Here is a 22427-nt window from a genome sequence, read left to right as displayed (position 1 = left end):
GCATAAAAAGCAAAATAATTATGGAAAGGCAATTCACAATCATAATTGTTTTTAATCGTTTGAAAAAGTTGGACATTTTGCTCATCCAGCGAAAAAAAAAGCGCATTTCACTGGTTGTACCACTGTATGATCGGTAGTTCGAAATGCTCAAGGAGACAGGTCAGGATTACCTCGTTTATAGCGCGCTTGAAGCCTAGAATGATGCGTTCTTGTATCAAGGATTTTTCGCCAGCCAGATTGCCAATTTGTTAGATCCAACTTTTATATATCTACTGTTACAACGAATATCGGATATAACGAACTAAATCGTGGTCCCCATGCTACTTCGTTGTAACGATCTCGACTGTGGCAGCAAGGAGGTGCGTGCATGAAATTCGTAGGAAAGCGTGCGTGAAATGAGAGCAAGCAGTGAGTTCAGTATACCTGTACGAGCTCGTTCTGCAACAGCTGCACCATTTTGTCGGCGACGGCAGCCATGAGCAACACGGCGGCCGTGGCGCTCATAAGCAGCGTGCAGAGGGCGGCGCCTGCCACACAGCTGCATAGCAGCGTGCGCACTCGTGTTCCGAACAGCCCCATCACGTACAGCGCCACGCGACACAGCAGCGACGTGGCGTCCACGCTCGCCACCATCAGGACCACGGCGATCTGGTGCAAGAGCTCCGCCTGCGCCCACAAAAGTGTTAACACACTCTTCGTCGAGTATTTCCATACTGCTAGAGAAGTAGAAAAGGGACAACAGAAAATCCGTTCAACAACGGCATATACATGTGGGCACGCTATTTAACGTTGGTGTCTGTCACAAACGAGCGTGTTATAAAGCGCGCGCGCGGCCGCTTTCAAGCAGCTGCGAGACAGAACGGCGCGAGCCGCGCGTCCAACAAGCGCGAAAGACGAAAAAAAAACAAACATCAAAAGACGCCGGCGCGCCGCATCCTCCTCACCCACTGGAGCCAGAAGCAGACAACACGATCAACGCCCGGCAAAGCCTGGATATTTCTAGAAGGAAGGGGGGACGCAGCACCGAGCGATGCCGCCGCGATTCGAACCTACGAGAAAGCTCTCGCCCTTTCTCTAGCCTCAGCTGTACTGCACGCCGAAGAACTCTCCCGACGCTTCTAGAAACCGGGGGAGAAGGGATAAAAGCGTGCGACGACGACCAGACAGGAGTCGGGGCAGTCAGCGAAGGAGTGAGCGAGTCAGTCGGCCCGGTGATGGTGAAGTTATGCGAAGTGTGGCTCCGTTAGCCAAAGAAGACGTGTTTATGATGGTGTGCGGTCAGTCGATCGTCGATCTGGAAGAATCCGATGACGACACCGTGTGAGCCGTGACAAGTCACGACGACGGTTGAGCTACGACGATCAACGCTGGAGCTGGCGTGAGTGTTTCCTTGAAGAGAAGCATTCGATTACCGTCCAAGTATTGTGGACTGGATACGCCATTGTTTATTCAGGACTTTAACTGTCGTTGAATAGTTGTAATGCATGCAATTGCATTCGTAGCGTGTGATCTGTTTGTTTAGCTCCCGTTGTGTAAACACCATCTGAGTTATATTGTGAAGCTGTAACTGGTACCAGCCGAGTGTGCATGTGTTTGTGATATTTGTATTGCCTTAACTGAGAATATATTTCTTTTTCTTTTGTGTTATCGACTCTCGGCTCTGACTCGGTCTTTGGACCACAACCGGCGTTCGCTGGCGCACCAAAGGACCAACCCTAAATTGTCCGCGCTTTCGTGGTGCGTTTTCGGAGGGCCGTGACGCCAGCCCTTAGAATCCGCCCGGCGATTGCCAGCCCGATTAACGGGATCAGTGACAGTGTCATAGACGTGCGCAGGGGTCCCCATTAGGAGGCGGAGGGGGGTGTCATAGCAGCTCCCCCCCCCCCCCCCATTCCTGTTGGTCGAGTCCATAAGGCAACATGCTTCAGGCTTCAGGATGGATGAAAAAAAATCCCGCCATCTCCCCGTAAAGGGAACCCTCAGTAGTATGCGAAGCAGCCATGAGTCCGACTTAGATTTCTGTAAATGTTTTATTTTCTTCATCACTGTTCATGGTCCTTCTATTCGAGGTTCCCCTGATGTTGTTACTCGTCATATATGACTTTAAGCTCAGGGGAATGTTTTCCCTTGAGTATAACGGCCTTGTGGTCCGTAATGTACAAAGTTAATGGCTCTTGCTGCAAAGATTGCAGCTTGAAGTTTGAGAATGCGATGTCAACGTGCCCGCTTCGGCTTCGCGAGCCCGCCGCTCTGGATCGGCTGGGACACTGGCTACGTCGACGCGACGCCGGGGAAGCAGGCCTCGCTCATAAGCTGCTTCGCATCTAAGGGTACCTTGCATGATTTATGGCGTAGTGGGTACCTTGCATGAATGACGATGATTTTTGGCGTAGTGGGTACCTTGCATTATTTATGGCGTAGTGGGTACCTTCAGCGCCTCCTAGGAGGCACTGGTACCTTGCATGATTTATCAGTGCCTCCTCTTATTTTTCAGTGCCTGGGCGAACGCTCTCCTCGGGCCGTCGAGCGCGCGCTTTGCGTCTGCTCGCCGCTGCCGCGTGGTAGCGCTGTGCAAGTAGACTAACATAGATTTAATCAATGTAGATAAGGCATTAGGACAACATGAAACAAGGAAGTTTTTTTTTCTTTCTTTTTTTTTTTCTCCTTCGAGCCTGGTGGCAGACATGTCACCGCCCCGTTATAAAGGGGACGCTCATAACATCCATCCATCCATCCATCCATCCATCCATCCATCCACGGGAAGCTGGCGCTGAACGGCCGCGCGTATCACGAAGCTCACGATTTGGTGTATGCATCCGAGTTTAATTGCATTTGTGCTTCTTGCAGGCTTTCATAGGTACAGGGGGATGGAAAGAAACGCGAACACAGCGGCGCGCTGTTTTCATCACGCCCTAACCGCGGTGGCAATAAAAAGATGCTAGATGGTCTTTTATTGTGTTGTGGATGACGTCGTGTTCTCATCAATCATCCTATAACCACGTGAAAATAGATGCGAAACAGCAAAGAATGCAGATGCCGCATGTTCGCGTGTCTTTCCATCCCCGCTGTAAGTATTCCGCGGGCAGACTGTCGGCCGTGCTGCCGGTTCGACACTCGCACTCGAGTTTGATAGTATTCGCGTTTTATTTTCTATTTCAGGCTATTGCAACCGCCCCAATGCCTTAGTATGTCATACTGTTGTGTTCCACTCTGCAAATGGAACTGAAAGAAATCACGATTGTCTTTTTTTATTTCCCTATATTGATAAAGAAAACAAAAAAATCTCACAGGGTCCCTTATGCATTCATCTAAGACGACTGAAAGGCGAAAGCCATCTTCTTCTTTTTCTTCTAGTCAGTGTATTGAACATTCCCTGCCTCCCTCCGAGATATTTCTGCGCCTAACGTGGTTATCTTACAGCCTCAAGGATCGGAGGTAGTGCACGCTTTCTGCACATCAGCGGAGGCATGCACTGCCTCCGTGATCGGCCTATTTTGACCAAGCGAAGATGTAATATGACGACGTCACGTTATGTGACGTCACGACGATGTCACAAAATTTTATGATCTGTGACGGCGTATGATGACGTCATCACGTAATTATATTTTGCATCACTCGTGCTGACGCCGCCGACAGTCAGTTTTCGCGTTTGATGAGGCATCTAAGGCTTTCGCCTTCATACACTGTTCGGCTGTCGTTCCATGAAATTCCAGCTGCCGCTGGTGTTCGGTAGAGGTGGCTTGCAGTATTTAGGCGGGATAATTGGTCTCCTAATACATCTTCAAACTACACCAGAATGCAGCCGTCGTTTATGACGCAAAGATTTCATACAATATAAGAAGCGGCGGCTTACGAAGGATGCAGCATAGCGTCACTCTTTGCAGACTACCCTTCACGTTTGCAGCCCAAGGTAGCAACTGAATCAAGCATGGCAAGTATCCCTAAACGTGACCGTGTTGCGTCCGAACAGTCAACGAATGCATGTAGTACCAGTAGCAACGCTGCCTCGCGATCACCGCCATGTGCATGCAGCGCTGACATTAGGTCCCGAAGCTGAAGAATCGGAGCCCATGGACACTGTGGGGATTGAGGCTTGCCCGTCGCCATTGCGCTGGTTTTCGCCTATTTCTGCCATCCCCACGTCCGATCATGCCGTTCCCCTCCTCTGCTGTCTTACGGCGCTGGGCGAGCGGGGAGTGACGTTAACCTCCTCTCTCCCGGCGCCGGACCTCGACGGGGGGCGCTGCGCTCGAGTTTCGCGCCTCGCGAGACGTTTCGCGCGGCGGAAGGAAGAGACTCTCTCTGGACCTCGTAGGGTAAGCACGTATTTTCTCTCCCGTCCGTCGGCTGTGCCTTGCGCCAGCGGCGAGCGCTTACCTTACGTTGTCCTTTTTCCGAACGCTAGGCTGAAGAGCGGTGCGGTGCATTCGCGCGTGGTCATACTACGCCGAAACCGTACTTATCGAAGCCAACGCGAGCTGAGTTTGCCCTCACTCGAGCGATCGGGCCCTGTGGTCGCGGATCGTAAGAGTACGCAGCATAGTCGCGAGGGACCCGTTTTCCCTTAGCGGCGCGTCGCCGTGAGCCCGTTGCCCGCGGAGACGTGCTAGCGGCACCCTTTGTGTTGTATTTTCGCCCGTGGCGTGGTGAAGCCTGTTTGCTTCTCCCGCCGCCTTTGGGAGCGGGCGTTGTACGGCGTTTTGTGGTGTTATAATATAATAATAATAATATCTGGGGTTTAACGTCCCAAAACCACCATATGATTATGAGAGACGCCGTAGTGGAGGGCTCCGGAAATTTCGACCACCTGGGGTTCTTTAGCGTGCACCTAAAGCTAAGTACACGGGCCTCAAACATTTTCGCCTCCATCGAAAATGCAGCCGCCGCGGCCGGGATTCGATCCCGCGACCTGCGGGTCAGCAGTCGAGCGCCATAACAACTAGACCACCGTGGCGGGGCGGCGTTTTGTGGTGTTGCCGCAGGCAATAAACTGTTGCGGATCTCGAGAGCAGTACTGTGTACTTGCCGCGTTGCGCTCGGCGCCTTTGCGCTCGAACGTACGTGTGCAGCGGCGCGCTATAGTTCACGCGAGGCGACGGCAAACGCGGCCCTGTGGCTCGCTAAGTCCGAACCCACGCTAGTGGTCGTACTCCTGTGAGGTACGTGTACACTACAACTCTACATGCGCTACCGGCGAAACAACCGACAATCATTATGTACATTGTCACTGGAAGCAGCTTAGTGACATTTCATGCTATTTAGCGCATGAACTCATGACTGGCGTATAGTGTGCTACACCAGTAGACGGTGGCACGCATCGGGGAACTTTAAGCGTCTAAGCTGTCAGTATTAGCTCTTGACAAATGCTGCTTTCGAAAATCGACTTTCAGACAGTCAATAACCGACTCTCAGTCAAGCGAACGTAACGGTGACAAAACAATTTTCCGCGAATCACTGGCATGCGCTCTCTGGAATCGGGCTAGCAGACGACGCGCGAGCGTCTCGATCAAATAGCCGCGAAAGACACATGCCTTCGAAATGGGCTGGTTGCCCAGAACGACAAGTGCTTCATGATTCCAGTTTACAAGTTTTCATTATACTTTAAGCAACGCGAATACAGCCGAAAACTGAACCATATAGCAGCTTCGAATGCAGCCACGGAATTCGTTTCCGCGAGCGACGACGCGACGGCTGGTCTACTACGGTGGCGGCGCCCGGCGGCTAAAAGCCGCACTAACGCCGACGGTCGCTACCCTTCCTGCCAATGACGCCGACCCAGCTTGACAGAATTGAATGCATCAACAAAACATGCATTCGTATCGCCACAGGGCTACCGAAGTACGCCAAGCTCGAAGACCTGTACGGAACAGGTCTACTTCTTCCAATAGGCGACTACGTTGAGCCAGCACTGCAAGCCCAAAATGAGCGCCTCAAGCTAACCCGTGCGGGGAGAGCCATCAGAAGCGAACTAGGCCTAAGCAACGAAGACCTACCTCAAATTCTACCCACCATTCCACCATGGGAAGATATTACCGTGACAGACAATCGGCCGCTTCCGAAACATATGAACCAAGCCTCGGACACACAGAGAAGGGATTACTACGCTCAGCGGCACATTGAGTACCTAAAAACTATATCTGACGAAGAAGAAATCATTTACACGGATGCCTCGTGCACTCTAGAAGGGTCCAACACTGGGGCATTTTTGAACCTGAGAACAGGGGAAGCATCCTCATTCTCTATTACGCATTCTTGCTTGCTACCCGAAGCAGCCGAAGGGCACGCTATTTCGGAAGCTCTAGCCCACTACACTCAAACAGAATCATCGCCAAAAGCTATTCACATCTTCACCGACTCTCAGCAAGTGATTCGAACGCTCCAAACTCGAAGTAAGCTACCAGAATACGCCAGGCACATCCTCAACTATGCCGCCCAACTTCAAGAACGATCCATCCGGGTAAGGATTCATTGGATTCCTGGACACACCAATATACCGGGGAACGAGCTAGTTCATCACCGAGCCTTGCAGCATCAAAGCAAGGAACAACTCGGGGATGCCAGCTCGGAGCAGACCGCAACGTTAATCCAAGGCGACACCCATGACGCCAACTACCGAGCAAAAGTCCACCGCCGACGAAAGTTAAGGGCTAAATTAGAAGAAGCTACAAAACACGACGCCCCGCCACCAAGATCCACCCGCCCCTACGAGGCCATACTCAGAAGACTACAAACACGAAGCTTCACAACAATCCCAGTGCTACACAAGATGTACCCGACTAAATACCCTGACCCCAACTGCGACTACTGCCAAGCCCCAGCAACCACGGAGCATATCCTCTGGGAATGCCCAATTCACGAATCAAGCCGAGCTGCTTTCATAAAAAGAGCCCAACGTACGCTGCCCCACCTACAGCAAGACATGGAGGAAACCACCCACTGGATACTCGAAGATCCACTCATCAGAGCCAGGCTAAATATATGGTGCAATGACTTGCGCAAGACGGCCATCCCCTGCCCAGCAATAACAAGCACAACAAGCTCACCAGTTTGAGAAAATCACCTTTTTATCTTTTTTTTTTCTCTCTTTCCTTTCCCATTTTTTTTACACCATGGTGCTGAAGCAAACAGGCGAGAGCACTTTGTATATATTTCAATAAAGTTTTCAATCAATCAATCAATCCCATTGCGCTCCGATCCTTCGCCCAGGCCGCCCAGGCACAGAAAAATAGAGGAAGCGCTGGATTTATACTAGAGCACGCGCCGCAGTGGAGCGAGCGCTCTATCGCACGTCCATATGTCAGGCAAACATTCCTTTCTGCCCACCATGCGCGAGCTCTCATCTCGTGCGAAAACTTCGTTCTCTTCTTTCTTCCATACATCTAGTGGCACGCGGGGCATTGGTCACGCCTGGGGGGCAGGCCTCGTTCATAAGCTGCTTCGCATCTAAAATAAAATGCAGCGATGACGTGCTTCTTACAATGGCCTGCCTTGGGTCCCTGACTTTCTGGGGGTAAAGATGGGAAGTAAATAGTTCTTGGAATGAAACATCAGGTGCGCTCGGCCGCCATTATCGTGAACTCTGCGTTGCCATGACCCTGCTCTTCAAACAATGACGGGACAGGTCCGACTGAGTAAAAGTATGGGACAGACTCTGCCCCCCTCCTTAAGAGGGGAGGCGCCCCCCCCCCCCCGCCTCATGCGCACGCCCATGGTTATAATACGGAATAGCGGGCTAGTTGGTTTTGCTGCATATTGGAACTTTAGCGCACACACACGAGGACACACAAGAAAGAACACACGGACCAGCGCAGTGGTGGCGGCGCCCGGCCACCACTGCGCTGGTCCGTGTGTTCTTTCTTGTGTGTCCTCGTGTGTGTGCGCTAAAGTTCCAATATGCGCCCATGGTTGTTGCCGAAACGCGTTTCATAAGTGGAGGCGGCAGAATATACTGGGTGTTTCAAGAAATGTGTCCGAAAATGCTATAAAGTAAGAGAAATGCGATATTTGCTCGCTGCCTTCATAATTACATTTTAAGACATTTTAGGATGCTTAGAGACCAGGGGCGAGGAGCGTAGACAGACATTTTTTTCGGGGGGAGGGGGTTCAACCAGACTCTAAGTACGTTCGTGCATGCGTTTGTATGTGAGCGTGTATTACACACGCGCAAAATTGGAAATTTTCGGGAAAGTTTGAACCCCTCAACCCTCCCTGGCTACGCCAATGCTAGAGACAATAATTACAGTATTAATTAAAGAAGTTAAAATAATTAACTCTTTAATTAAACGAGACAGGCGGTCGGGTCAAATGGGCAAATTGGAGTTCTTCCTGCGAAGAGCCCATTGCCGCTTTGATGAGATTTCGAAAAAAAAGATTATGGCAGCGTCGCAATAGTAGTGTCAGGCCTGGAGAGCGGAGCTGGACGGCCTTCCTTGTTTCTCTCTCTCTCTGTGTTTGTCCGCCGCGGTGGTATAGCGGTTACGGTGCTCGGCTGCTGACCCGAAGGTCGCGGGTTCGATCCCGGCCGCGGCGGTCGCATTTCGATGGAGGCGAAATGGTAGAGGCCCGTGTACTTAGATTTAGGTGCACGTTAAAGAACACCAGATGGTCGAAATTTCCGGAGCCCTCCACTACGGCGTCTCTCATAATCATATCGTGGTTTTGGGACGTTAAACCCCAGATATTATTATTATTATCTCTCTGTGTTTCTTGTATCTCTTTTTTGTATCTGTTTCTATTGCTTTCTTTCTCTAGATCTCTATCTCTCTCTCTCTCTCTCTCTCTCTCTTACACGAGTTCGTTTTCGTTTAACGCTCGCACCTACGGTAGTGGGGCTTGCCCAATTCCTGTGGCGCACACCCGCCCGAGGTTTTTTGTTCGCGTTGGACAGATTACGACCGGCCTAAACAGCTCAACTGTTAAAAGCGGACGCTGGTAATTGTTACGGAGCGATGAAATTGGACGAAATTTACTGGCGAATTCGTTTTCTACTGCACTATCTCAGTAATTCGAGTAGATCGGATTAACGCCGCCGCCTCTGCAGGACCACATGAGTTTACTGTTACGCCATTTTTCGAGACGGGCCCAATTTCGATTACACCGTCTCCATGATCGGTCATATTTTGCTATTACGCCATTTTCCGGGATTTTCCCAGTTTTTTTTTAATACACCTCCAGGATCGGCAGAGCTTACGCTGTTTTCCGGTTTCATGCAGGATCGGCCAAATTTACTATCACGCCGATTTTCGAAGTCGGCCCAGTTTTTGACAAGACCTTCTTCGGGTTTGGCTAAGTTTATATATTACAATGCTTCCGGTATTGGCTCAGTTTATTTTGATTGCACGATCTGTAGAACTGTTCCAGTTTACCATCACGCGGTTCCCACGGTCGGCCCACTGTACACAAGAAATCAAACGGTGGACGCAGCAAATACCAGAGGGCTGGGGTTAGACAGATCGTTTTAATAGATGTACGTAACCAACGAGCCCATTTTGTCAGTCTCTTGTTTGAACAGTATTGTTCATACTATATAAAACTAATGGTTCATGTTCAAGTGAATCTATATATTTATTCGCGCGCGGTACATTGCTTGTCCGAGAACGTTGAAAAACAGCACATATTATGCGCTGTTTGTTTGCGCATTTTAAATGCGAAGCATTTCTTAGCGAACCTCTGGCACTTTGAGCGTTTCTATCCACGTATCTATCTATCTATCTATCTATCTATCTATCTAGCCGCCTACGTCTGGGTGCTTTCATGATCGCCTCCTTAACTTGGTGTAGACCAAAATTTGCATGGGAGGGTAAGAGGATTTGACGAATATGATTGCCGGGTCATGACATGAATAACCTTAAAATCCTGTCGCGTACGTCGTCAAACAGTTTCCACTAGACACGTGTGGCACATACCCGTTTACCACGAGCCGCGCTGTACGGGTATGCGCCACAGGTGATTGACAGTTTATATCTGCCCAGGAACGGCGAGAACAGGCATTGGTAACTTAAATGCTAGAGCGTTAAGGAAAACCAACACCGGCGGCATTGACTCAACGAATGGAAAAAATGAAAATTAGGATCCCAGCAGGAATCGAACCCAAGCATTTTGCGTGGCAATCAGGTATTCTACCGCAGAGCCATGACAGGTCTATAAACTGGTTCGGAAAAACAGCCTACGCAGGCGTAATATCGGCGCAACGTCACTTGTGGTTGTGGTGCTGGCTATCTAATTTTACAAGAAAGCAATAAACACTACATGATACTCCTACGATGTGTACTCCTACGATACAGGCGTCATATCAAATTAACATCTGTAGTTCCAGTGTTGGCTCCGCTTTTATAGCAGTCTAATAAACATTACGTTTGTATTTCAATGATTCAGCAAGCTATATTGAAGCATTACTGGACCCCGGAGGAATACATTAACGAAAATTAAATATGATATCCACATCACTGCACCGTAAAGTGCACTTCGTCCACCAGAACGACCCAGTGTCGTCTTCATTCCTTACGAGGATGCGAGATGGCCTCATGCTGACCGAGGATGATGCCAGATTGATTGACAGCCGCTTTGTAGACTAGGCTACGTAGGCCACATACGCCCAAGTAGTCTACGAATACGACAAGCACCATCCACTGATGTTGGTCTACGTAGCACTATCCAGGCCTACCAGCATCGACGGCCTATACCTCACCAACGCGAAGGGTGGCTTCAGGTTCCAACATTTCGCCTGCTCTGTCGACAGACTATTTGTCGGCAAAAAGACCGAGGCATCCACGAATTCCAAGAGCTGTACTATACCACATACTTCACTACACATGGACCCCTCGTCACCACGATCTCGACCGGATCCTATAACATGTCATGACCAGCTGTTGGTGCTCACTGATCATGGTGATGATGCCCTTGTTCAAGAAATGTCAAGAACTTCTTGCACACAAGCAGACGGGTTCGTGAAACGTGCGTGCGAGCCATTGGCAGCGTTACCCAACCGTAAACAACTGGTTATATAACACATATGCCTCTCTTCAACATATATATCTGTGCGTATAAAATTTTTACAAATCTTTAGCGACATTTTGTAACGTGTCGCTAAGTAAAAAAAGTTACGCCACAGTCACCTACCCGCCGCATGCTTCGCATAACGTCGACTCCCACGGTACGTGAGATCTGCCTAATTTTTTTATAGAATTCTCCAGCCACGCGCAGTGAGCAATAACTGCAGCAAAGCCACGTGACAGGGCACCCGAGGCAAGCCTTGCAGTCTGCAGTGGATCGATATTAAGGAGGCATGAAATGTTTGGGATACTTGGCCAGTGCCGAGACGCTTGCACGGCCAACTCCGCAAGACGTAAATCGTGCACTCGTCGCAGTTACTCTGTACTAGAGCACTGCACGGGCTCAGGCCTACCCGAACACCGGAGCCCGGCCCGGCAAAATAGTTATCACGGTGGGCCCGGGCCGGGCTCGGGCCTGAAGCGCCGGGTGAAATTGTATTATATTCTGACTATGTAAAAAAAAATTTCCTATGCTATACTCACTGTCATGATATGCATCTTTTCCATGTCTGTTTACTTATTTGTTCATTTCCTTTTTCACTGTTATTTTTTCCCCTAACATCTATACAGGGTGTTTCAAGAAATGTGTACAACCTTCTCAAAAAATCAGGAAAATGCGATATTTGCTCGGGGTTTTCAGAATTGCTTTTTCTGTAGCGGCAGGAATCTTAAGGTAGTTAAGGACATAATTTAGGACAGTAATTAAGAAAGTTACATTAATTAACCTTTTAATTAGCGGAGTTATGTGATTGTGTCAAATGGGAGAATTGAAGTTCTTCATGCGAGGAACCCATCCGAGTTTTGAGATTTTGAAAAAGCGTTCTCTAGTAATTGTTGTGGCGTAATGAAATTCAACCAAATGCAACGGCTTTCAACAGCGAAAGCCATCGAATTCGGTTGAATTTCATTACTTCGTAATTATTACTAGAGGCCGCTTTTTCGAAATCTCAATGTTGGGATGGGTTTCTGGCACGAAGAACTTCAATTCCCCAATTTGACACAGTCACCTAACTCCACTAATTAAAAAGTTAATTAATTTGACTTTCTTAATTACTGTCTCAAGTCGTCTCTAACCATCTTAAGATGCCTAGCGCTACAGAAAAGGTCATTCACTCATTTTGGACGTCTCAGAAGAATATGGCAGTTGCGTTCTTTTATGTTTCTGTTTAGGTTTCGCCATTGAATTTGGTTGAATTTCATTACTTCGTAATTATTACAAGATGCCACTTTTTCGAAATCTCAAAGTTGGGTTCGGTTTCTGGCATGAAGAACTTCAATTCTCTCATTTGACACAACCACCTAATTCCACTAATTAAAAAGTTGATTAATTTAACTTTTTTAATTACAGTCCCAAATAATTTCTTTAACCATCTTAAAATCCCTGCCACTACAGAAAAACCAATTCTGAAGGCAGCAATCCAATATCGAATTTTCCTGATTTTTTGAGAAGGTTGGACACATTTCTTGAAACACCCTGTAGAATGGTATTTTAGAGTTTTCTTGACTTTGTGGGAATTTTCTTTTTTGAATGAGCGTCGTATGTATGATGTATTGAACTGTATGCCCCCCTCACCCTATGCCTCTTCTCGGGCTTGTGAGGCTTTTGCTAAATAAAACTAAAAAAATGTATGAAAACAATGGCATGACAAACAGTTTTTTTTTCCTTCCTTTCGGCTGTTTATAAGTATTTCAAAAAGACGTGGTGCCCACGGTTTGTTTTAATTTTTATTTAGGTCAGTGTATTTACAACAAGGGTAATAAATCTGGCTTTTCTTTCTCTATTTCTCTTGCTGAGGTAATGTGCTACTATGCCGAAGACAGGTGCTACAAATCCAGAAGGGTGTACGATTGGGTTTTTTGGTAGGACATGCTTTAAATTTCAGTAGAGAGCACAATAAAGAACAGAAAGAGGACAGAGCATTCTGTTTTCTGTCCCCTCAGTTTTTATTGCCCTCCCTATTGAAACTGACGTCATGCTGCAAATCAGTTTTCTTGCTACAATACCTGCTAAAAACGCTTCTGACGATTCCCATCTGTATCTGCACACACTCACTCACACACACACACACACACACACACAAAAAGGGGGGGGTACAGTATGCCGCTCAAACGTTTATCGAATCCAGTATGTCCGCTATTTCCACCACGAGGCCCATCTGTACAAAGAATTACTGCAGCTTAAAGTGTACGCGTTATCGAAGCATGCGCCAATAAAACGTAGTCATTTGCTATACTTAAAACGCCTTGCTGTCAATTCCATGTTCGGGCAACACCACATAGATTACTAGCTCGGATGTCGGGCCGGGTTGGTGAAGCTTTTTCTCGGGTTCGGGCCGGGCCCGAGTCTCGCTGTGATGCACCGGGCCGGTTTCAGGCGGGTAAACTTCCACGAGTGCCGGGCCCGGGCCGGACTCGGGCCGAGAATCATCATGGCCCGTGCAGTGCTCTACTCTGTACGATTTTATAAATACAAGCTGTGAAATACCAGCGACGACACTAATAACCAGATTACATAGACCACTCACGGGTATATTGAAGTAGAGCGGGTGTTGCTCGACAGGTAGGTCCAAAAAGAGGACGAAAGGCAGCATGGCGGCCACTTGCGGAGACAGCGCATCCGTCAGAAGTAACGCGACCAGTAGACACAGGCAGTACGCGCACCGGGACTCCTGCACAGTTGGCGAAGAGCGCAAAGGTATAGCTGACACAGTGACAGAGTAACAAGACGTCCTTCCTTTCTTTTTTAAATGACAGTCTCCCGTGTACGGGACACGACGACGCAAAACGTCACTCAGCATAGACTTCGTATTACGACTGTGTGAGCTTGTAAAGTTAGTTATCCTAATCAATATTTCTGTTATTTATTGGATCTTTCATAACCTTGACGTTTTATCGCAAGAATAGTAGACACATACCTATACGCTTTCCGGTACCGCGTGAAGATCGCAGGTAAAGTGGCAGATAAAACAGCTGATATCGGTTCTGCTTTGCTGACGCTGCTCTGCTCGGGGCGGTGAGAACAGTTTTTGCACCGACCGGTGAAGAAACAACTTAGACGCAATGAGGGTGTTGATGTTGATCTTTATTGGCATTCCCCTTTGAAATTACAAATGGTTACACCTAGCCTGCTTTATTACTGAGTTTCGCTGCATCTATATTGCATTCTAGTATTTCGGCTGTCTCCTCCTTACTTTTGTTTTTCATACGAGGCTCTCTGTTCCTATTATGCACCTGTGACTGTACCTACTCCGGCTCTATCATTCCCTTTCCTGTCTTTTTCTTTTTTTTTTTCGCCAATACTCTGAACGTCTCTTTATTATCTTAAACCCTCACCAGTTAGTGCCTCCACTTTAAATCTCAACGCCTCGGGAAGGTGGAAGCCTTCTACGGATCTTGCTGGGTAAATATTTCCATTGTATTGTATACGAGTCGTTTCCGCACTTTCGCTGCAGAGGGAGCATGTGTTGCCAAGATTCGCTCCGACATTATGACATAGTTAGCACGCTATCTGGCGTGTGTCATGCGGTGGCAGCAAGACACATTACAAATTTTAGACTGGTCTGTCGAGCTTTGTCCCTCAATACATGTAGCATACATATATCTGCACAGCGTTCCAGTTAGGAGCCGCCCTTGTGAGGGTAACGTAAAAAAGTCATCGTCCGTAGACTTCGGATGACTCACGTTTGTGCCAATGAGCACGATGGGGAATAGAATGACGGGTGACCACATCCCGAAGAACGTGACGCTGTCCGCGTTTTCCTTAGCCGTGTAGGACACCGCCGCAGGCACCGGGCGCCTGGACCCGGAAGGCTGACGGCCACCCACCGCGGGGTAAGAGCGGCGCTTAAAGGACGGCCCGTGGCTCATCGCTGAGGCCGCGAAGGGTTGTCGTTGCTGCTGCAGCGGCTTCTTACACGAGTCACGAAGGAACGGTCAGCGTTAACGTCTGAGCTTCTGGGAGCGCAGACCGTTCTAGTAGTAGTAGTAGTGTCCTCTACTGCATGGCTCATACCCACTCAGGGGGATTGGCCAAGAAGTTGTCTTACAAAAAAAAATTTTTTTAATATTTTGAGTATTGAATGCTGATGCCAATAAAAAGAATAAATAAATAAATAATAGCAATGAATATACAAAAAAAACACGTACGCATCAATGAAAGAGTGCAATAATAGTTTTTTAAACATACAGATCAGACACTTTAATCATTCTTCCGAATAGGAATTAGAATAAAAATAATAATAAGAAGAAGCACAATAATAATGAAAATAATATCAAAACTTTTTTTTTTATAATAATACTTATACAAGCGGAACTTTAAAGCCGTATTCGTTTTGTTTCTTGAAGGTAGCTACACACGGCATCAAACGCATTTCTGTGGCTGAAGCCCAGAGTTGAAGCACCGAAGGTAAGCACATTGTCAATTGTGAATTGCAGCCCCAGGTTAGCGAATTGGATATCGGCCATTTCATTTAATTCTAATCCAGAGTGGCCAGGCACCCATAATAATTTTAAGAGCTTCAGCTGTGGAGGAATTAGCGTCAGGAACGTCTTTAGGGCAGTTGATTTTGATGAAGCTGTAAGGGACGTGCATACTGACATGGAGTCTGTTATTATTATTGCGCTATGGGCGTTCAAATCTAATTTACGCAGGGCTAGAATAATTACCAAGAGTTCAGCTTCAAAAATGGGGGTGAAGTCCGGTAGTCTTAATGAAAATGACCAACCAAGCGAAGGGGAGTAAATGCCTACTCCTGCCTTTTCGTCTGTTACTAAAGCGTCTGTGGCTACTACATTATTTGTTTCCACGTGTGCAAGGTAATCTTGTAGCCGGCTATTTAATACCCTGTATGGTTGAAATTTAGCTTTAGGGGGGAAAATCTCATCATATTCTATCTTTAGATTCTGATTGGACACATTTGCTGCAGGCACATCTCGAATTTTCACGTTTATCCGGTCTAGCTGCTTCTGAACAAAAATAATCTGTGGTGTATGAAAACGTGGCGAATGAGCAAGAAAAAATGAGTCTTTGTTTTTTATAAAAGCATATTCAGATCGTCTTACCGGATAGCTATAAAATTTTAAAAATGCCTGCACCGTTAGGATGCGGAATCGACAAGGCAATGTTGGCAATCTAGCTTCCTGGTACATAACATTGTTAGCTACAAACCTAGGGAGCCCTAGACATAATCGCAAGGCTTCGCGCTCCAGCAGAATCAAAGGCTTAATTTTGTAAGCAGGGCCACCTGAGAACAATACACACCCAAATTCTAATATTGGGCGCATGTACATTTTATATATCATCACCATTGTGTCCCTACGTAATCCATATCGTCTGCTGCTCAGTCTGCGTAGTATGCCTAAGGTACTTTGTGCCTTAGATGCAATACTTTCTATGTGAGGAGTCCAGTTTAGCTTGCCATTATAAATTATCCCCAAATATTTAAGCGACTCAACCTGTGGAATGGGCTCTTGTTTATAACATATTGAAATTGAGATGGGGTCTGTTAATGGAAATATTAACAGTGCGCTTTTATTTACATTTAAGGTCATGCAAATTGCCTCTAGCCATATCTCTAGCATATTTATATATGTCTGCAATTTTTGATATAAAGAATGAATGTCACTATCTGCGTTCTAGCTGCAGTTGCATACGCAAGGCCCCAAAGACAGCTCAGCGAGCGCGCTTGATGATGATGATGATGATGCCCCTCTACACATGGCTCATACCCACACTGGGGGATTGGCCAAGAATTGTTGATATGAAGTTTTAAAGTTATCTCTAATGATTTAACACAAAAGACAATCAAGCGCTTGCGGCGGGGTTCTTCTTCTTCACCTCTCGATTACGCTGCTTGTCAGCATATCATCCTCATCAACATCGTGAAATTTCGACCACCTGGGGTTCTTTAACCCCAGGTGGTCGACATTTCCGGAGCCCTCCACTACGGCGTCCCTCATAATCATATCGTGGTTTTGGGACGTTAAACCCCAGATATTATTATTATTATTATTATTATTATTATTATTATTATTATTATTATTATTATTATTATTATTATTATTATTATTATTATTATTATTATCGTTACTGTTATTATTACTATACCGAGAATCGGGGACGCAAATGAAAGTATAGGAAGAGAGGGAGACCTTTTTATAGGGCCGGTCGTACCAAAATGCACTACATTATGTACTCAGTAAAGAAGAAAACTCAAAGAACAAAAGAGTCAAATTACCAGCCCCCTGTAGCGGGTAGGCGCCATTAACAGAGGAGCAAACAAGCAAGCAAGCATGAGTGCCTCCATTCTTCTAGAAACCAATCAACTAACCATGGGTGACAGCACCGGAATATAAAGAGGACAGCAAACCTGCTGCTGAGTGGTGTCGTAGGGACGTTAGAGCTCACTTTGAAGATCTCTTGGTCACGTGCTGCCTGTCTAGCAAGCTCTACCCGATGCTCCTGCTGCATCTCTCGACAGTGTAACATTAAGAGAAAGTATTGGCCGCGACATCAACCTATAGGTGGCAGCACCGTCACCGCGTTAGTGTGGAGAGGCCTTCGGCGGCGCGTATACCAATGCACACAGCGGCGCTTCGTTGTGAGCGGTTTGAGCCGATTGTAGGCGAATAAAATGCGTTGATTGCAGCTTAATGGTAATGTATACGCTCTTCATATGCACAAAGATCATCCAACGTTACTATTACTAGTAAGAGAAGCGCAATCTGCCAATGAAAGGGATGCTCGCCCTGGATGACAGTCTGCGCTTACGCACCACATGAGGTTTTTTGTTGTTTTCTCTGTACGTGTTTAGCTTGTGTTTTGTGTGCTTACGCACGACTGAACTACTTAAGTGTTTACTTCTTGTTCATTTGTATATACCAGCCCATATTCATGTGCAATGAGTTCAATAGCACTGTTCGCGCGAATACGCATACGCATTTTTTTTTATTGTTCGGTTCTCCATGGAATGTAGGACAGTTGATAAATTTAGTCAGGAGAGCTACGTGATTGACAGCGCTTTAGCGCCACGGACACGTTCAACGCGTACGCACTTGTTCTTGCTCCAGTAACAGAATAAAAAGGTAAGAGTTTAGCACAGATCTTTGATCGATTGCTTACGTGCACGACAGTGATGCAACAAAGGTCCGGTTATTTTATGGGAATAAGTGTCTTTTTTTTTTTCAAACTAATAACGTCCGCTGTCTTCCATCAATTTCGAACAACTCCACACAAACGCTCAAGATAATGTAAAAAAAAAGGGATGAGGTTTTGCGTGAAATTATGCGACAGAAATGTAAGGCACGTCGTCGGTATTAATTTTGAACATTTGGGTTCTTCAAAGCGTACCTAAATCGAAACACACGGGTGGTTCTGCATAAATTTCGCTCCAAGTTAAAATTGCGCGCGGCAACTCCGTTTTATCACTGCCGTTTCATTCCATTGTCTGTTTTTTTAGGGGATAGTTTGAGTACCGAAGTGTCACACTTCACGTGATAGAAATATTTCACTGTAGCGGAACCACTACATTAATAGGACATCTTAAGCACAACTAAAGCTCATCGCACAACCGATGAACAACAGTGCCGCAGTTATACACCTAACAACAACGCGAAAATGCATGGCCTAGAGCCTCGTTTTTGTTTACCAACGAGTCGCTAAAACGGTACCTTCACACACTATTTAATGCTCCCCATGTTTGGGGCTATGCCAAGCGCACTTTAGGATGTGCTTGAACCAGAAAGCGGCACCAACACTGAAATGATCCTGGCAAACGAAGGGTACGACACTAATACACAGTCATCTCGAAAGTCGCACTCACTGATCTTATTACAATGCGCATGCAGCCGAGCAAGCCCATTTGCTTCTGTACACCACGTTAGCTATACGTACGAGCAGTTAAACTCGCGCTAACATAACAGAATAAACCGCCCTTTGAGAACGCGTGCAGGACGTACGCGCATATGCAAACACGACGTGGCTAGCAGACGACGCAGGGAGCAATCCACACTAGGCGCGCTTCAGCCAGTAGCCGCCAGGCGGCAACTCCGCTCGATCTATTTATACATTTATTTATAATTTTTGAATAATTCGCTTATGCTCCTTTAAAGCACTTGCACCTCGATTTTCGGGCCAGTAGTGCAGCGCGCAGGTTATTTACTTACTTACACATTTGTTTATTAACTTATTTATTTTTTAATTGATTGATTGATTGATTAACTAATGGCCTTTTCTGTTTGTTTGTTCGTTTCTGTTTATTTTTAGTGGGCCAGTGGCGAGTAGTGGGGTTTGCCCAATTTCTGTGTCACATACCTCGTAGGTTTGTTTTTTTTTGTCGAATAGGTAATCGTTGAGAAGGTAACTCTTCGCGGAGTTACGAATCGCCTAGTTATATGCAGCTTCGCTGTGAAAAGAAAGGCTACGGATTGTAGAATTATTGCGTAACAATCCGGATTGTAGGAGGATTCTTTCCTTACATCAGTGGCCTTACAAAATCCATTTTATTGCGGTATCAATTATATGGACACTCTCGACGGATTTTTGCCGTTGCCTTCACCGTCATTTCCCGTATGAAGTCCAAATTGATAACATCAACCCGCACATCGTATGTTCTACCCGTGAGAAAAAACTCGCGAGCGCTGGCGACGAACGCGGCTGAAGCCGAGATGAAACGAGCAGGCCGCCTCCGTCACTCCGTCGCACGGAGGGCGCATGTGATAGCATCAGCCCGCGTGCGAGGCCTGCCGTCGATTGCTCATCAAGCAGAGAGGAAACGCCCCGCCCGTATTTTGTAAGGAGCATGAAGGGACGCCAGGGGAGGGGAGGAGGGGAGGCTGCGTCGCTCGGGCGCGGTCGGTGGCGAGCGCTATCCCGACAGACATCAGGGGACGGCTCGTAAACTTGCTGCGCTCTCAATGCTTACTGGGTGTGTCCGGATAAGATCGAACACGAGGTCCCGGTCACCATTCCCGATTGTGATGAAATTTACTGTAGGTCTAGGCATTACACCCACAACAATGGTTTCGCAATTAGTTTTGCGGAAAAAAAGTTTTCTTCGCCTGAAAAAAAATATAGAACTTTTGGCCGCAAAAAACGCTTTCCCGCTAATTTCGCGATTTCTGAATTTTGAGCGCACCTAGAGAAAAAACGGTGCACTTCTTGGTCACAATATTTATTCCCCTTAAAGAACAAGTGAAATACAATCTTATGAGTGTATTATTTCCCTTGCTTGTCGAAGCACGTTTGACGAAAAAAATCACAAATTTGGCAAATCGCACAAAATACCTCTATTTCAGGAATTTATTGCTGCAAGCAAGTTAAAGTGAGCATAATAAAAATCGGTACATATTAACATTTATACTTTCGCTGTCTTTTAAAATAATTTGCGTAGTTTTATAGCGCTCCGTTTTACTCGATAATTGGGCTGAAACGTAAGTGATTTACCAAAAACGCCGAACTTTCAAAATGATTTTCGCAAAAATTTTTAATTTTTTTTTAAATCCCTTTGATTGAAGTCAAGGACGACATCTACCATTGTGCAGAAAAAAAACGTTGCATTATTTTGGTTGCTAACAAATTATAGTGCGTCAAATGTGACCATGCCAGCCTAGCGGCCGCGTCGTTCGTTATGGGCTGAAACTCGCATATAATTCGCTAAAAATACTTGTACGTGACATAATCACAAATCAGCAGCTCCACACCAACAAATGCGCAGCCCGGTGTCATGGTTAAGCAAGCTTTGTCTTGCGATCAGCCGCTTGACAAACCCGCAGCAGCGGCCGCTCGATACTGCGGGCACTCACGTTACATGAGTACCGCTTCGACTGTGGATGAGCCCTGCGCTTGCGCGCCAAACTACGCTGAGAGGACAAACGAGAGAAGGAATGCATCACTGTGAAAGTTAAAGGCCGTTAAGTGCCAACAAATGTCATAATATGCAACGAAAACTCTGCCGGCAATTTCCCAGTGAGCGCCTTCAATACAGCACGTATGCATTTTTTTCCCTGCTGTTATGACCGAAGCCGCATAATATGGTGATAAACGCTCGACTTGCGTTGAATATTCTATCTGCGGACGCCCAACAATACAGCATTGTAAAAGCGGTTCTTTAATGAAGTAATGGACTTGGACACACTTATTTTCACAACCGGCTGACACAAGTGTTCTGGCACGAGATGAACAACTGCAGTTTGAGTTGCTCGACCATCGGAAGCACGTATGAAAACTTTCTTTAGATGTCAATGGCCTTCTTTTGTGCCATATGTTGCTCATAGAATGAACCTAATTATATTCAGGCCATCGGAAGAGAGAAAGCAACACATGAGCGCACTACTGGAGGCGCTCACTGGGAAATCGCCGGCAGAGTTTTCGTTGCATACATTTGTTGGCACTTAACGGCCTTTAACTTTCTCAGTGATGCATTCCTTCTGTCCTTTGTCCTCTGAGCGTAGTTTGGCGCTCATGCGGAGCTCATCCGCAGTCGAAGCGGCACTCATGTAATATCAGCGCCCGCAGCATCGAGCGGCCGCTGCTGCGGGTTTGTCAAGCGGCTGATCGCAAGACAAAGCTTGCTGAACCATGACACTGGGCTGCGCATTTGTTGGTGTGGAGCTGCTGATTTGTGATTATGCCACGTACAAGTATTTTTAGCATCTTATATCCGAGTTTCAGCCCATAACGAACGACGCGGCCGCTAGGCTGGCATGGTCACATTTGACCAGTGTTGTAGGCGTTACTGAAAAAAAGTAACTAGATACGTTACCAGTTACACTATAAAAAAAGGAACGCGTTACCGCCCTACGTTACCTACAAAAAAACATGGCTGATCCCTCCGTCATAGGAATCGGTATAACACGAAAGTGAAACGTGTCTTCACAGAAGTAGTGCGATATATGAGAGCTTGTACAATGTCTATTCGTGTTTGGCAGCTATAGCACCGTTTGACGTGGATGCACCCATGTTGACAGCATGTCTCTACGCGACGACTAACGCCCGTGATCATGATTAAACCATTGTGGTAGCTGACGGTGCGAACATATATTTGGACACAGCGAATCGTGAATCCCGCGTAAGGATGATATCAACAAGCTCATAATCAACACTGGTACCCGGTATGCGCTTCTCCAAAGCGTCGTCAATTAAGGAGAGAAGCGGCACGGTGTGCGCTTTCTAGTAATGGGTAGCCGACGCCTGTGCTCATGCATACATAACACACACTGCACTTCAGCAACGCGGGAGGTAGAGGTTCGTAGCGTGAGCCGCAAACGCGTGCGTCCCGCTGGCATCTGTCTCGCAGGCGCTGCTCTCGCTCCACCAAGGCACGACATTCGCCCGTCGAAATCGCGTCCTTTCTGCAACGCATATTGCAGCAGTTTTGT

At 46.9% G+C, this 22427-nt stretch overlaps 1 protein-coding gene across 1 annotated transcript in view; it reads right to left on the bottom strand.

Annotated features, from left to right (window-relative positions):
• Positions 1 to 13668, bottom strand: part of LOC119393923 (uncharacterized) — a 30742-nt gene extending 17074 nt beyond the window's left edge. The window contains exons 1-2 of the mRNA XM_049415183.1: positions 13577 to 13668; positions 424 to 666 (exon numbers count right to left, since the gene is read on the bottom strand). Of these exons, the coding sequence (XP_049271140.1) occupies positions 424 to 666; positions 13577 to 13642 (309 nt within the window). The 5' untranslated portion in view covers positions 13643 to 13668. The remainder of the gene's footprint in view (positions 1 to 423; positions 667 to 13576) is intronic.
• Between the last annotated feature and the right edge of the window lie 8759 nt (positions 13669 to 22427).

The sequence above is a fragment of the Rhipicephalus sanguineus genome, chromosome 1, assembly GCF_013339695.2.
Source record: "Rhipicephalus sanguineus isolate Rsan-2018 chromosome 1, BIME_Rsan_1.4, whole genome shotgun sequence".
NCBI lineage: Eukaryota > Metazoa > Arthropoda > Arachnida > Ixodida > Ixodidae > Rhipicephalus > Rhipicephalus sanguineus.
Note: the sequence above shows the minus strand (reverse complement) of the source record. Positions and strands in the feature narration are given on the sequence as shown.